This window comes from Psammomys obesus, unplaced genomic scaffold (genome assembly GCF_907164565.1).
Source record: "Psammomys obesus unplaced genomic scaffold, mPsaObe1.curated_primary_1811, whole genome shotgun sequence".
Lineage (NCBI taxonomy): Eukaryota > Metazoa > Chordata > Mammalia > Rodentia > Muridae > Psammomys > Psammomys obesus.
The window spans coordinates 37,306,465-37,322,173 of NW_026587216.1; the positions used below are offsets into that span (position 1 = coordinate 37,306,465).

Consider the following 15,709-nt stretch of genomic DNA (forward strand, 5'->3'; position numbering starts at 1 on the left):
AACTTTCTTTTCTCCAATTAAGGAAGACTGTTCACAAAATGCAAAAGCTTTGCTGGGATTCCCCAAACCCCTTCTTTTCATTACTTTAAGCAGTTCTTAAAAGATTAGTTTTGTGGTAAATTTTTTAGAGTTACCTTGAAAAATAACAGCACAATTTATTTCAAAAGCTTAATTTTGGGAGAGGAAAGATTATCCCATTAGCCTTAGTAACTGAACATAGCTCTGAGAGTCCATTATGAGCAGTCTTTTATGCCTGAGCAGAAAGTCATTAACATAAAATAAATCATTAGCTTTGATATTAAGCTTCTACTATCTGCAGGTTTCTATGATTAATGTTCATGACTGCATCTGCCAAATGATAAAATATACTTTTGTTGAAAGGTTATCTTGCTTCTTTATTATTAACATTTCTCTTTATACAATTGTTCCTGGCATTTTAGGCTGAGGAGTACTGGCTTCAAAAAGAACTGGTATTCACCATGTTGGAAAGATACCAATGCATGCAAAACTTTACCCACTCTTCTTTAAGTTAACCATTTCATTGAGTTAAAGACTTAAGGAAATCAGGAAGTATACAGATAGTCTTCCAATGCAACTGTAATTTCTGTAGGCATAGTTGATCCATTTGCTAATTCATAATTCATATACTGTAAATACGGGACTCATATATCAAAGGAAAGGGCAGAGAGGTAAACTTGATTCTCTGAAGTCAGGAACTTTCCTCTTGGGTTGTTCTAACTTCTTATCCTATCTCTGGCAATGCAGACACAGCAACATTTTTTATTCTATCTTCTGACAGTGCAGATTTGGCAAACATCGTATCTTTCTAATTAGGTACAAGAATTCTGATTGTCAAGAAGAAGAAGAAAAAGAAGAAGAAGGAGGAGGAGGAGGAGGAGGAGAAGGAGAAGGAGAAGGAGAAGGAGAAGGAGAAACTTTCCCAGAGAGGCTTACCAATATTTGAGGGAAGGAATCACAAACTGTACCTATTCAGATCCCTTCTCTATGGTTTTCTCTTCTGCCCTCCAAAGATTTTATCTCTTTCATTAGCATGCAAAAGATTCACTGGTTTGAAACTTTTGAGAACACTTCCATCAGAGTAGGAGAAAGAGAAATGTGCTGGGAACCGTTTTGCTACAGCCTACCATTCTTTGAACCGCTGAATCTTTTTTACCAAAGGATCACAGAACATTCTATTTCTATTGGCTTCTTAATTCACACAAGGCTTGGTGGATTCCAATGTAAGTTATTTTATATCTTGGATATATGGAAGCCTGGGACATAGGGTTTTAGTATCAGAACTTTTAGCCAGCTGCAGAACAAAGTCAGGCTTCTTCAGACAATGATAAGCAGGGCAGGAGGGAATCGCACCCACTCATTGTTGGGTTTGTTTCACTTAGAACTAAATGAGGTTTCTTCCCAAACTGCCAACAAAAACTGCCTTTCTTGAGAAAGGCCTGGAGTTTTCCTCAAAACAAAACAAAAAAAACACCCAGTTCTCTCATCTACTAGGTTATAACATATGTCCAATTAAAGCCCTGGCATTCAAAAGCATTGCCCAACCCCCAAAATATGGCTAAGTTTCTTAAAAGGGAGTAACCACCAGGGATTCCCAGTAGCTGTGATGATTTCCTTAATTGCTGTTCTTGTACACATTGATTGATGGAGTCTGCCAGTGAGGATAAAGTCTCCTGTGCATTTATGGCCAGAAATAGAGGACCACAAGTACAGAAACACACTCACAAACCCAAACACATACATTACACAAATATTGTGCAATCACAGCTTCTCCGGAGAGGAGACGCGGACAGTGGCACCCATGATCTCGGTCAAAGGGCATTTCGTCACTCTTATGGATCAGACACATGTTACTTATAAATCCACGTGGTTTCTCAAAACATATCATGTGTTCCTGGCCGCTGGCAAAGGTTTCTTACCAGCCAACAGTGCCTTCATTTCATTAGGAATCCTTTCAATATAGATTTTGTAAAAGGCAGTATAAAAGGAACGGACACTTGGCTAAAGCAGAAACACTGAAAACTTCTAAGTTAAAAAAATGGACAAGAGAAAATAATTCATAGTTCCATGGGTGTCGCGACATTTCAGATTGTAAACAAGGACCTGTGATCATTTTTTTTTTTCCTGAGTAAAATGGAAACTGAAGCCTGGCTTCAAAACTTATGTTCAAACTTCTTGATCAAGTGAAGCAAATGTTTCAGAGATCAGGCTGAAGAGGGCTGGGAAAATGATGCTTCCTTCCTTGTGAAAGAACAGAAGTTTCTTCATGGAAGGGCCTTGCCCTTTCCTATTCTATTCCTGTGACTGTCCAAGCACACAGCAGTACAGTGGCCCATCCCATATAGGAAGGTGCTAGGGAAATGCATGCTAGAACCGGGAAAAGTTCATGTGGGTTAATGCTATCGCCAAGTGTGATGGAAGGACTGCTGTAATGAACAGTCTGTTGGCACTTCCACTGTAAACCACATTTCTAAGTAGTCTACAACTCGCCTGTTTTTAATGAGAAATTGCTCTTCAGAATAAAACCTGGTATAAAGGGGTTAAAGCAAAAATTCTCAAATTCATTAGAGCAGATGTAGGCTGATCCATTTGACATGCCAGGTTCCATGAAAGCAAATCACTATCAACCAAAGCAAATCATGGACTATTGACACTGAAAACACATTCAGAGAAGACTCACCAAAATGAAGTCAACAACTCAAGGAAAAGCAAATGCAAGAAAAAAAAAAAAAAAACATAGTATCTTTAAAATTGGAAAAAAATTGAACATTCAACTTAAATAAACAAGTATTGTGCCTAAACACTTCAAATAAAAGCTTCTTGCAGCCAAGAAATACGGCTGGGGGCCAAAGTATCTCTGGCTAAGGTGGATTGCAGTCTTCCTTTTTCCACAAGGAAGGATTTGGTTGCCTGAGTTTTTTTCTAAGCAATACTTAAAGATCTTTTTAAAGGTAAATCATTAAAAGTGTTTAACCAGTTCGTGATAATTGTTAATTCATATTTATTGAGACATGAAACACAACTCCTACATAAGATTTTCTGGAAAAAGTCAAGATTAGCATTCAGACAGTTAAAATTCAGAGTGGTTACAGGATCTGAATGGGATGTGATTGGTTCAATAAACTCTGCAGGGCTAACTCTCCCCATTTCAGTGTTTCTTATAGGAATATATGCAAGTGATAAGTATTTTCTCTCTGGAAGCGTATCACACCTCACCTAATGTGTGTGTCAAGTAAGGGTCACTCACAGCCTTATCTCTATACTATTCTGAGTCCTACAGAAGCTTTCTTACTTAGGATGAGCCTCACCGAGTGTGCTCTAAGCTTTAAGCTTATTGGGTAGTAGGAGCAAGATGATGGCCTAGAAAAAGCAGCCACAATTACTTCTCCTCTACAGCACCATATCTGGGTTTCTTGGCCTATTACAGTAAGAGTGTTAGGCTAGATGGCGGCTGTGGGGGAGGACACTGGGACTTTAAAAAGTAAGGGCCAGTTCTGTTTAGCTATAAAATACAACCAGGAACCTTCAGGAAGAACAGATAGGTTAACCTGATGATGACAATGATGATGTTAACAGGAAGGGGAACAAAGCAGCCATGAACATCAAATGAAAGGCTTGCAAAGGAGGCCTGAGAGTAGAGAGCACAGTATCAGGGACCCATATTAAGAAGGGGCAGTACATTATCCAGGCCAGGGCTGTTCCAAGTAGTAAGGCAGTGGAGAGGGGCTATGAGGTAAGATATGAAAAGCCTAGGACCCAAACAGATATTCCTCTCCTCCAGTATCCTAGGTTATTCTTCCTGAACTGAGCCCACCACACATACAAAATAGTGTGAAAAGACCACCACAAACAGTCCATATGCCAGAGCAGCATGGATTTCCCTACTTCTTTAGGTTTCAAATTTATTTTCATCCCTGTCTTGTTCTTACTTTCTTAACAAGCTCATCACAAAAATAATTTCAACCCTATGTTACACATACATATTAAGTATTACATCAGGTTTTATACCTAAGCAAACTATCAAGTCTCAATATTACCATCCAGTAACTTTTAAAATATGCAATAAAACTTCAGAATACTTAGCCACATAAGCTATGTTAAAGTAACATAAGATCTCTGCAGACCGCATAACTATAATTTTTGGCACATTTAAAAACTGGGCTTGGTGACACTAAAATATCTCACAAAGTCAAGATAGAGACAGTTAAAGGTTTTGTGTTCTATAAGATTTAGGGTTCCAAATGACACAATTTCTTGGTTTATGCTCTTTCTTGTCTATAAATTCTTCAACTTGTAGAAGGTTCTAGACCATATAACTCCAAGGAAGCTTTAGTTATGCAAAAGGCACACAGAATATCAATATACAGGGAAACATATTGACAGAAGTTCTAGAAGTTATGGACAAGACTAATCAATTATGATGAACAAATTGCCTACGACTCTTCCAATTTTCCCCTTCCATCCTTTCTTCCTGTTCTATCCCCTTCTTCTATCCTTCTCTTTCTTCTTACATTTATTCATCAAAATAGGGATAATGGCTCCATCTCAGTATGCTTGCACGTCCTGCATTTTAGGCATGATGGGTTCTGCCACATTAAAATACAATGCATAATACAATGAAAGAAGGGAAATAAACCCAAAGGTGATTAATGACATTTTACTTAAAAGTTAACACAGATGTAACATCTGTCCACAAATGGTCCTTCCTCCCATGGAAAGAGGGAATATTCATTTAACATTTTCACTGCAATATAAAGGCATGGATTTCCAAATAATCACCTTCTTTATATGGTATGTAACTAGTATTAAGTCTGGGTTTATGTGTAGGGCTCCCAGTTTTTAGATCCACCAATGGAAGACTCAGTTCATGAGCCCACAGAAGCAGCCCCTGCGAGCAGTAAACCTTATGATTCCCCACCCACTGCTGGCGGAGGTCAGTATCCCTGTCATTAGCTAAGCCATAACATAATTGCATTAGCACTCCTTATGTGGGCAGATCCTGAGCAATAACTGAATGTGTCACATCATTGCAAAAATGAAAAAAAAAAAAGTCTTTGTCCCATTTTAGCATAAACTCAGTGAAAACAGTCTTTAGAAATGACACTGCACTAAGAAACTGAAAGCTGTTATTACCCCTGTAGGTATATGTTCAAACTGATGATTTGACGTCTTCAACTGAAACAAAAAAAAAAAAAAAAAAAAAGACTATATTTTGCTACTGAACTCCAATTGGGAGCTCATTTAATCTAATTTCTTTTGGTATCATTCAGTTCAATTAAGGGATACACTGTTACTTAAAATAGTCTAATTGGATGAAACTCTGCTCTGGTACCCATCTCTCAATGTCTACAATGGAGCTGTGCTTTCAGTTCCAAGTGAAGGGAAGGCTGTTTCCTCCAGCCTACATGCTTCTGGCCAGTCTCTGAGCTCCACTACTCTCTCAAAAGCTGACCTACATACAACATACACCAGGCCACCGGTTCTGGCAGTTTGTATAAGGAAAGAGGTGCCTCGTGCACTTGCTGTAACCGACATCATTTGCCTTGTTCCCCCAACAGGCTATGTGAAGTGAAGGCCAGTTTGCAGCGTGATTTGTTCATCATGTACGGGGCTCTTACAAAAGAGCACTGGGTGAAACTGCTTCCAAATGTGCCTCCTACAGAGTTTATTAACTGAAAAATCTAAATAGCGTTTTGGCAATGTACAGAGCAGTGGGGCTGGGAAGTGTCAGCCGAGTCAAACAACCCACATTTCAATTCAGAAAAGCTCAGAAAGAGGATATTCATTTTCTCAATTAGGGTCTCTTCTGACATTGAAAAAAAATTGCCACCGGAAAACTATATTTACAGTTGTAAGGCACCAAAGCACAGAAAGTTATGGTTCCCCTGGGATTCAGCACACCAACTCTAAACAGTAATGTGCTGACAGGTTTCAAATAAAGATAATTAGTAATTTATGATCTTATCAACCTGTTAAAAACAAATAACCCAACAAAGTGACTGTTATTTCCAATAAGCTGCATATTCATTACATCTCAGAAGGAAAGCAGGTTTACTTTGCAATCTGTCTCTATGGGGAAGTCTGATTCAACTTGGAGTTTTCTAAATATAGATTCGGATTTCTTTTTTTCACCTTTCCAAACTTCTCCTCTTCTTCCACATCACTGCAAAATGAGCACTAATTGACCGAATCCCAAGCAATTCAAACAGTGGATCTAGGCAGGAATGTTCTACCAATGCAAATCACGATGGAGGAGGGAACAAGTGCCTGGGCTTTGTGGGACCTTGAAACCTTCTCAGTATGTTTAATACAATCAAGGATCAGTGACAAATATATTTGATAGACTGTGACACAGGGATGGGCAGGGGAAGAGTCCCTGGAGACACCTCTCCATGAGGTCTTTTTCTACTAGAAGAAACAAGTCTTATGACTTTGCATTTTTAAAAATCCATTATTCCCTGTGTAAGTTAAATAGAAGACTTGCAACTAGTCTATAGAAAGGATGGCTAATTTGCATTTAAAAAGAACAGTTTGCTTCTTACACACAGGATGACTTAAAAGGAACTTCAATGAGCTAGTAAAGAAATGGTGAAGACTTTCAAAATTAATTTATTCAATTCACAGCACAACCCTCTAAAATTATTTAAGGCACTTAATTGGAAAATGATTTAATATATTGAAGTAATTCCTGATTTTCCAAAGCATTTAACTTTTAAATTAAATCTGACCCCACTATCACAAGAATGACGAGTGAAATGCGTATTCAAGTCATTACCTTCTTTTTTGGAGCCTAAATTCTCTGATAAATGTAATGAGACTTCTAGGGTTTTATTGCCAAAAATGGTGCTGATCTTTTGATTCTGGCAACAACTATAAATCAGGTCTTTAATCTCCAAGACAGACCTGCTACTTTAAAGAAAAAAAAAAAAAAGTAATAGTATTCTTGTTATAAGAAAAAAAAAAGTAACAAGCACAAAACATTGGGTTTTAAAGTCAGATTAGATTTTTGGCTGCAAAAATGTTGTTACCAGCAAAGAGTAAAACTTCATTTCACTAACTCCTCTGTGACTGCTGAAGTTCCCAGTACCTTTCAACTTGCCCCTGGCTCAAGAGCTCCCTATGTGTACTAGTCTTTCTATTTTACCCTCTTGTCTAACTTCTAACCTCCTTTGCACACAACTCTTTTACTGAGTGTTACTGTGGACATGGCACCCAATTGCTTCTCCACAGGGTGATGTCTGTAGCTCTTGTAACTCACAGCTGTGTGTGTGTACGTCCAAAACTGAGAGCTACTAGCCTATCTCGTGGTACGGAGCCCAAGGGCTAGGGGTACCTTCTGCTAAACACCCCTAACATCACATTTAAAAGTGATGCCCCCTCAGGAGACAAACGTTGGGGGTCCCAGCGACTTTTCCCGTGGAATTCACCTACAAGTCAATGAGAAGTGCCTGAAGGGACTGGGATAATCTGAAGCTTTTATCATCAAGCCAGAACTGGGGGCGCGGGGGGGGGGCGTCCTAAACGCCCGCAGCCGCCACGCATTTCAGAGAGCACCCTCCACCAACCTCTATCAGCCAGGACTGCTCAGACACGTCCAACAAGCCCCGGGCGAGGAGCGATGTGGCCTGTGGCTGCTCTGGGGGGTGGGGGTGGGGGTCCCATCCCTTCTTGTCCCTCTCTGGTTTTGCCTGTATGAAGCCAGGAGAGGAATGACTTCTCTGGGAACCCCTGACTGTCCTATCCTTGGGCCAAGCCGAGCTCTGGAGCAGCTTCCCCGGTGTTTTAATTCTGGGTCATGAAATGCCCATTTCCAGTCCTGAGTGGCCCTTGCACTGGTGGCTAGCCCACTGTGGTGCAGCCCAGCCAGGGACCCCGCTTCAGGAGGGGGACCAGCATCCGAGCTTTCCACTTGAACGCGAAGCGCTAGCTTGGCTTCCAGTAAACTTGCTATTTTTCTACGCACCCCAAACGAGAGCCATTGACCCAAATCACAATTCGGCTAGCCCTACACTGAGCCCTGAGCCACCAGGGCCAGCGTCGGAACTCCGGCTCTGCTGCCAGAGCAGAAAACAAAAGAGTTATAGAATAATTTTCCCGGTGCGGGGAACGCCGGAGCCTCCGGGGTCTTGGTATCCCGACTCCTGGCTGCTCCTCTGGCAAGTGATCTGGAGCAAGGAAGCGATGCCACGAGTCCCCGCTGTCCAAGAACGGGAGAAGAAGGAACTAGAAAATAAAGTGAATTCTCCTACTCTACCTCAGTTCCCAGAGCCCAGACACACCCCCAAAGTATTCCGTGGATTTTTCTCTCTCCATCGCTCTCTCTCTCTCTTTTTAAATGTCTCCCGGCAAACCTAAGCAGGGATCCTTAGTGGCGAACAGCAGGAAGGAAAGAATCCGAGCAAATCGTGTCACTTTCCGCACAATCGCGTTGTTTGGCAAAACCCCTGGAGCTGCTCCTTAATATTTACTACCCCAGCGCACTCAAAGCCGCCGCGGACTACGACCGAGCGCGCCCGGGACGGGCCTCTGCGAGCCGGCCCAGTCCGCCCAGCCGGCCGGCCCCGTCGCGATCCGGCCACCGCCGCCCCCCTCCCGGGATCGAGCCGCCAGAATCCGTGCAGACAAAAGCAGAGAGACTTTCACCTTGTTGCAATAGTAGGAGTCCAGGCAGGGAGAAGGTCCCAGACAGGGAGCGGCGGGCGCAGCAGCGGGCTGGGCTGGAGGTGGATAAAATCTTACGTCCATTTCACTCTCACATCAAGCAACTCCTTTTCTTTTTCCTTTTTGAAAAAAAAAAAAAAAAAAAAAAAAAAGTGCGCGGCCAAAAAAAAAAAAAAAAAAAGCTTAGACGGAACAGAGAGAGGCGTCTGGGCTTAGGAGTAAAAGAAACACCTTCCTTCCCTCACATCCGTTTGTGGTTTGTTTAAGAAGAGGAGAAAAAAAGAGAGAGAGAGAGAGAGAGAAAAAGAAAAAAAAAAAGAGAGTGGAAAAGCGCTCAACTCTCCCCCCCGGAGCCGCGGCGCGCACCCGTCCACGCCGAGCGCGCAGCCTGCTCGGTCCGCTCGGCCCCGGCGCTCTCGGGCCCGCCGCCGCCGGGCAGGTAACTTCACGCGCTCATTGTCCCCCCCGCCCGCCGCCCCATCCCATCCCCGCCTCCCGCGCCCCTCGCCGCCCGGCACTCGCGCTCGGGCTCGAGGTCCTGGGCGTTTTATTGGAGACTCTGCCTTGCTCTGCTTTTAGTTTTTTTTTTTTTTTTTTTTTTTTTTTTTTTTTTTTTTTTTTTTTTTCTTCTCCACGTTACAGGGGGCCTGGGATGAGGGAGTTGAGGGGGGGGGGAGGGTTGGTTGGTTTTGGGGAGATCGGGGAGAAGATCGGGGACCGGAGGAGACTAGCGCCTTGGCGGGCTGGGTGCCGACAGCCGCGAGACTGTGGCCCGGAGGTTACTGTTGGGGGCCGGGGACCAGGAGGAGCACAAGGGTCCGAGGGTGGGGGGTGGGGGGTGTGAGCAGTAGTGGCGGGACCCCCGGGCAGCGTCCGCGATGCCCCAGCGAGCACCCCCGGGGTGGGTGCCGCGGAGGTGGATGAAATCACACAAAGGGGCTGGAGAGTCGGAGCACCGGCTGAGTGGGGCACCGCGGGGATCGCACGGCCAGGGGGCGCTGTGGCGCACCCGCCCGGCCCCCCGCGGCCCCGCCCCCGGCCCCACCTCTTTCTCCGAACCCCCTACAACTCACTCCCGCCCGGCATCTCCCACACCCCCAACCTCCGCTCCCTGCCGCGGGAGGTGGAGACCCAGTGTACCTCCTGGTGCTGCTCCGGGGGGCCCTGCGGAGAGCGCGACCCCTGCGCGAGGCTAGTGGGCAGCTGTCCAAGGGACCCCGGTTGATCTCAGGGCCAGAGGAGCAAGTGCCCCTGGAGTTGGTGCTCAGCGGGCCTCTGCCATCCTGCCCGGGTACTCTGCGGAAGGGGGGGGGGGTGCCGAGCTGAGCCTGCCTTTGGGGGACTCACGAAAAGACTCTAGGGGTGCTTGGAAGGGGGAATGAGGAAGCAGTTATTAGCATACCATGAGCTACAGGGAACACGCCTGGGTTTGCTAGTTGCCTCTTGGAATTATACTTTCACTGCGGGATACTCTTGGATCCTCCCTTTTCTCCCCCTCACCCCCCCTCCCCAGGCCCCACTCTACCCTCCATGACCTGCAGCCCGCTTCCCAGTTCTTTCTTGGTCAGTGGGATAAGGATATCACCACTATTTTGCTTTACCTCGTCAGCCCCAAAACTTGCAATATCGTGTTCCGTGGCATCTGGGAAAATTTTGGGACCCTTGGTCCAGCGGGCACTCTCCAATCTCTGGAGAAAGTCCTCAGAGGGAGGTAGAAGTAGAAATGGACAGTGCTTACCTTTCGAGGGTAAGTTCTTCAGTGCCACACAACTTAGGTGTCTAAGACCCCGCAAAGAAGCCAAAAGCTCATTTCCACAAGTTTCTGGCGTCAAAGAATATATGGAAAGCTTCTTGTTCCCTGTATACCCTTTCGGTGCAATATTGGTGGTAGCCAGCTACTCCCCAGCTCCTTATGGCTTTCTCCAGGTTTCCCTGTAATTATGAGCACCAGTCAATTGCAAAGACCTGGAAAAACTACAGATGGCCTGTTAGAATGGTTAAGTTAGCATCCTTGGGCCTCTAAGGAAAGGCCTTTGGGAACCTTTCCTCAGACTTTGCTCTCCACCCCCAGCAGCCTTTTTCTTGTAACCCTTTGTCCTTGGGTCTTTCTTTTATAGGTAGTAAGGACACAACTTCTGGCCTCAAGACTAACATGATGGATGTCGGAGTGAGAAAAAGAAAAGTCAGGAAGGATTTTTCACTCCACATTTAAACTCCTTTGAGTCAAAAAAACAAGCAAAAGTGTGATCTTTTCTCTAATAAAGGTCTTTATCATAATGTTTACACAAGTTTTGTGGTTCATAACAACGATTTTTAAAGTTCATTTGTAGGTGTTAAAATGTGTATGTGTGTGTGTATAATAAATATACCATAGGTGTATATTTATGTAGACATAAATAAATGTAGACATAAATATACACATATGGTAAATAAATATATAAATGTAATATTTATTATCCATACATATAATAAATATGTACAATGATAATAAAAGGTTTTAGTTTTAAACGAAATATACCTAAACAGAAGTTTCTGCCATCAACAGATATTTATTATCAAAAAATTATGTCATATTAAGCTTGAGCTTTATGAACTTAGGAGTCATAATCAACTTCTCTTTGGCCCTGACAACACCAAAAAAATGGACTGGTTTACAGCTGGAACAGCATTACTGTCAGAGTCTTGATACCTTGGACACACTGGAGGTATCATAGCACTTCTTCCGACTGCCATTATGAAAACCCCAAATGCTAGGGACCTGTGTCTTTCCAGTACCAGCCAACAGCCTGAGTTCTTCCACAGGAAGTGTGTGGAGTCAAAGTGGGATGTTTGAGCATTGTATGGTGAGGAATTTGGTCTAGTGGGAAGAAAGTACTTCAGTCACTAGAGATTTTTAATACAAGAGTATGGTCATCTCAACATAATAATTAAAAATACCCACAACTGCCTAACATCCTACCCAAGGTCTACAATATACTGAATGCTAATATTACATTTCAGTGGAGGGAAAGTTGAATAGCTACACCTTAAACTTAATATTCCTTTACAAAATGAATAGTTCTCTTCACAGCATGTTGTGTGACTCATTTATTTCTTTAGTCATTTATTTGTTTAGTACCAAGGAAACAGAGAGACACACCAAACTATATGGCTTTGAAAACCAAAACAAAAAAATACTTAAAACTGGGCATAGCAAGAAAATGGAGACTTATTTAGACACCCATCAAGAGGTGAGTGAATAGTGAAAATGTGGTTCTTAAACACATTGAAATTCTATGCTGCTGTAAAGGAAAAATGAAATCAAGAAATTTTCAAGAAAATAATGGAACTAGAAAGTATTATATTGACTTAACTCAGAGACAAAAATCACATGTTTTCTGTTGTATGTAGAGCCCAGCTTACAATAGTCATATTTATGCATAAAAGCTAGAGTCAGTATGTGCACAGGCTATGAAGTTAGAAAGGAAACCATAGATGGTACCTCGGAGGTGTAGAGGAAGCCAGGAGGGCAATAAAACACAGGAGAGAGGAAAATGGAAAATAGAGTAGGTGGGTACCTGAAAGGGTACAAGAGGGAGGGTCAGAGAGATGAGAAGAATCAACAAAAACAAATTTTGTTTTAAAATGCCATAAGAAAAGTTAATAATTTATATATGCTAGTTAAAAATAAGATAAAAAAAATAAAGATGGAGGCAGAGGGATCAAAAAGCTCAAGGTCATTCTAACCTACACACAAGGTTGGAGGCTAGCCTGGGATACAAAAGTCCCTGTCAAATAAAAATAAAATAAAACACACTGCTGAAAATGATTTCTGCTCTAGATTAGCTACAGTCTTCAGAATTGTCTTTGCCAAACTTGTTGGATCTGTGAAGTCACCTTAACAGCTTTCAAAAGTGCATCTGCCTGTCCACCAGCCCCATGCATTCTTCGTCCATTTATTTAGGGATGGGCCTGGCCTAAGGAATGGTTAAAAGTTCTCCCTTGGCTAATTTGCTGTGATTAGGAACTTCACATACTCTGAGAGAAAATCTGTGTCCATGAACAAGCCTCTCCTCACTAATTTAGTGTCATCAGACCAATACTTTGACTTGTAAAACACCTACTGAGTCTTAGATTTGATCTGAATATTTTTATATTTAGTTTCACAGTTTCCTTTAATTTTATAAATTACATTGCAAAAGCCTAACCAGAACACAGCCAGCATTTTATTTTGCTGTCTCAATGTCACCCATGTTAATTTTAATTATAGTTTCATAAATTGTTGTGTCTTCAAATTTGCAGATGTTTGCACTGACAACATTTTGTGTTTGCTGATCTCTTCTATTATGTGCACAAGCCCTAAATCTTGCAGGAATTTCCGCTAATCACATACAAAGAATGTACAACTTTGGGAAAATATTTCCTAGACAGCTAATCCTATCTGTGAATCACAAAAGTTTTATAAAAATCATTGGATAGAAAATGGTACTTCCTGCTCAGCATTTATTTATTTATTTATTTATTTATTTATTTATTTATTTATTTATTTATTTTTGTTTAGGGGTTGCTGCTGGTTTCTCTCTAAGGGTAGAATAAACCATCCTGTAGTGGGACTGGTTGTACAAAGCTAGGCATTAAAACCCAAAATCTACTGAGCTGGATTGCATAACTAAATTAGGACTCAGTCCTGGCTTCTCCTAGCTACAAGGATGGAGATTCAGGGCTGGCTGATTTAGCATCTTTCCAGTAGAAGACAGGCCCCCTGCCCTTTATTTGGCCCCTTGTATGGCTCCTTCTATTGTAAAGCATGTTGTTAATGAAGGTGTGCTCACATTTACCTTCCCAAATGCATCATGGGAGAAGTTTTGTGTTTGTTTCATTGGAATCTTAATCGGCACTCAGTCCTCCCCATTTTAAAGATTTCAAAAACATCATTAGCAGTTTCGATGGGAACCTTTACATTTTCTCAATTTACTGGTTAGAACTCACTGCTGTCCAGGGTTATTTAACATTTTTCTTAAGTAATTTAAATGTAAACTAGAATGATGCACAGTAAGTAATATCTTACAGTGGAGGGGCAGAAAGCACTGGAGTTTGTTTCCTGGGGAGACGAGTGAGAAATGACTAGATTGTAAGTCTTTCAACCAGAAAATAAAGGATTTCAGAATGATGAGGAAAGTTTGAAGGAAATGCTACTGGGTGTACAGATACCTCACATGGCACTAAATGACTCATAAAATGCAGTATTTCTTACATAATGTGGGGAGTGTGTCACGCATGTTCATCTCTCCATTGAGTGTGGTACAGTACTTTGATCTCCAACAATGTACAACATTGGAGGCATAATGACGGTAATAGGACTATTCAGCTCTTTTACACTGCCATGACCCAGTTCTCTCTCATCAGGATAAACCGTGAGGACAAATCTTTTCAGAATCAGAATTAGTTCCTTGTAGAAGAGTGAGACTACAATTATCCTTTAAATAGGAGCAGCTGCAGCATCGTATGGGCCCAGAGTGTGGCAGTGAAGTGTTTATCCAATGCAATTAAATAGATTTTTTTTTAATGCAAACTAATATTCTGTTAAAAGTCAATTGAAAGGTGAGTAGGTGTGGAATTGCTGAGATGAAAGCAAGAGTCATTTTGCTCACCTGAGTTAATATTCCTGCCCGAGTAAATGTTATTTTACCAAAAATGGATAATCAAGACTCATATTTTCTATGATGTAGGGCCCCAAACAGAACCAGGGGAATACAAAAGAAATATAATTTTAGTTTATCTGTGCTTTCTATATCATATTTTGAAATGTTTCCATAACTATGTTTTGTTATTGTTGGTTTTGAAAAAGATATGTGCCAAATGCTGTTTGGCTTTGCTGGATTAAATTGAAGTTTGATGTTTCCTGATGCCCATTTATTTGCCTTTGATCTATGATTGTAGACTCCCTTTTCCAGCAAGGTTCTAAAAGCTCCCCCACCCTCCCACCCCCCACACACCCTGATCGGCGGGGGGTGGGGGGGGAACCTAGGTTCTTGTAAGGAGACCTAGTACTCAAGGAAGATTACTGGCTAGATCCTTTCTATTTCTATTTCCTAGAAATACCCCATGCTGCTAAAGATCTTAGTCTTCAGCAGTGACCTCCAATTGTACCTGGAGATTTTTCCCTCCATTCATAGGATAATTAGGAATTATGTTCTCCTTCTTGTGAAAGGACCAAGCTGCTGCATGGTTCTCCATCTGGAAGCCAGTTCCAGGCCACCGCCAAAATCCAAGTTCCCTCGGAAGGAACAATGACAAACTGCAATACTTCAATTTAACGAAGGAAGGCAATACTTGGGCAGAGAAGCAGAGGCCACAGAAGGTGAGGAAGACAGTACCAACATCTGGAAGGAGATGAAGGAGGGTGGGAACTTACTGTTTTCTTCCACCAAGATGATTGAAAGCTTAGAAAATAAGGCCTTTAGGAAAGATTAAAGGGGCCATGTAGAGAGGCCAATGCAGAGAGACAATGCAGCCTAAAATCCTGAGTAGCAAGCGTTTGATCAGCAGCAATAGGGACTAGGAAACAATACCTCCAAGAACTTCCTGTGTGATAGTATCTCAAACACTGCATTAAACAAAGTTTTTCTAATATACCACATAACTTCCCCAAAATAGCTTTTAAGATATATTTGCTGAACAGAGTATTAGATAATGGATCATAAGATCCATATGTAAGATAAACTCATCATGAGTTTTGAAAGAAGATTCATTGAGATAAATTTACCTACAACTAAACGTTTGTATAGGTTTGTCAAGTGTTGACAAATATGTGCATTCAGGAAGCACTGCCATAGTTAGAACCCAGGCTCCACATCAGTTCAACTCCCTGAGCCCCTTTGCCTTCAGCCCTTTGTCCTAGCCCTCAGTTCTGAGAAACTATTCACCTTATTTTTGTCCCTCTAGCTTCCTGGTGCCCCCAAGCATCCTCTAAATCTACCATTCAGCCTGGAATCTCTATGTCTATTTCCATAATGCATTGACATTTACATAAATTGTTATGTATATTTAT

The 15,709-nt window shown here is 42.1% G+C and overlaps 1 protein-coding gene and 1 long non-coding RNA gene across 2 annotated transcripts in view; one reads left to right on the plus strand and one right to left on the minus strand.

Annotated features, from left to right (window-relative positions):
* Tox (thymocyte selection associated high mobility group box) overlaps positions 1-8,816 on the minus strand; it is a 312,314-nt gene extending 303,498 nt beyond the window's left edge. Inside the window, exon 1 of the mRNA XM_055603338.1 lies at positions 8,662-8,816. Within this exon, the coding sequence (XP_055459313.1) occupies positions 8,662-8,763 (102 nt within the window). The 5' untranslated portion in view covers positions 8,764-8,816. The remainder of the gene's footprint in view (positions 1-8,661) is intronic.
* A 2-nt stretch (positions 8,817-8,818) lies between these two features.
* On the plus strand, positions 8,819-10,956 carry LOC129673508 (uncharacterized). The gene is made up of 2 exons (XR_008719668.1): positions 8,819-9,118; positions 10,797-10,956. It is a non-coding gene; the product is annotated as an uncharacterized LOC129673508 (long non-coding RNA).
* Positions 10,957-15,709: the final 4,753 nt, after the last annotated feature.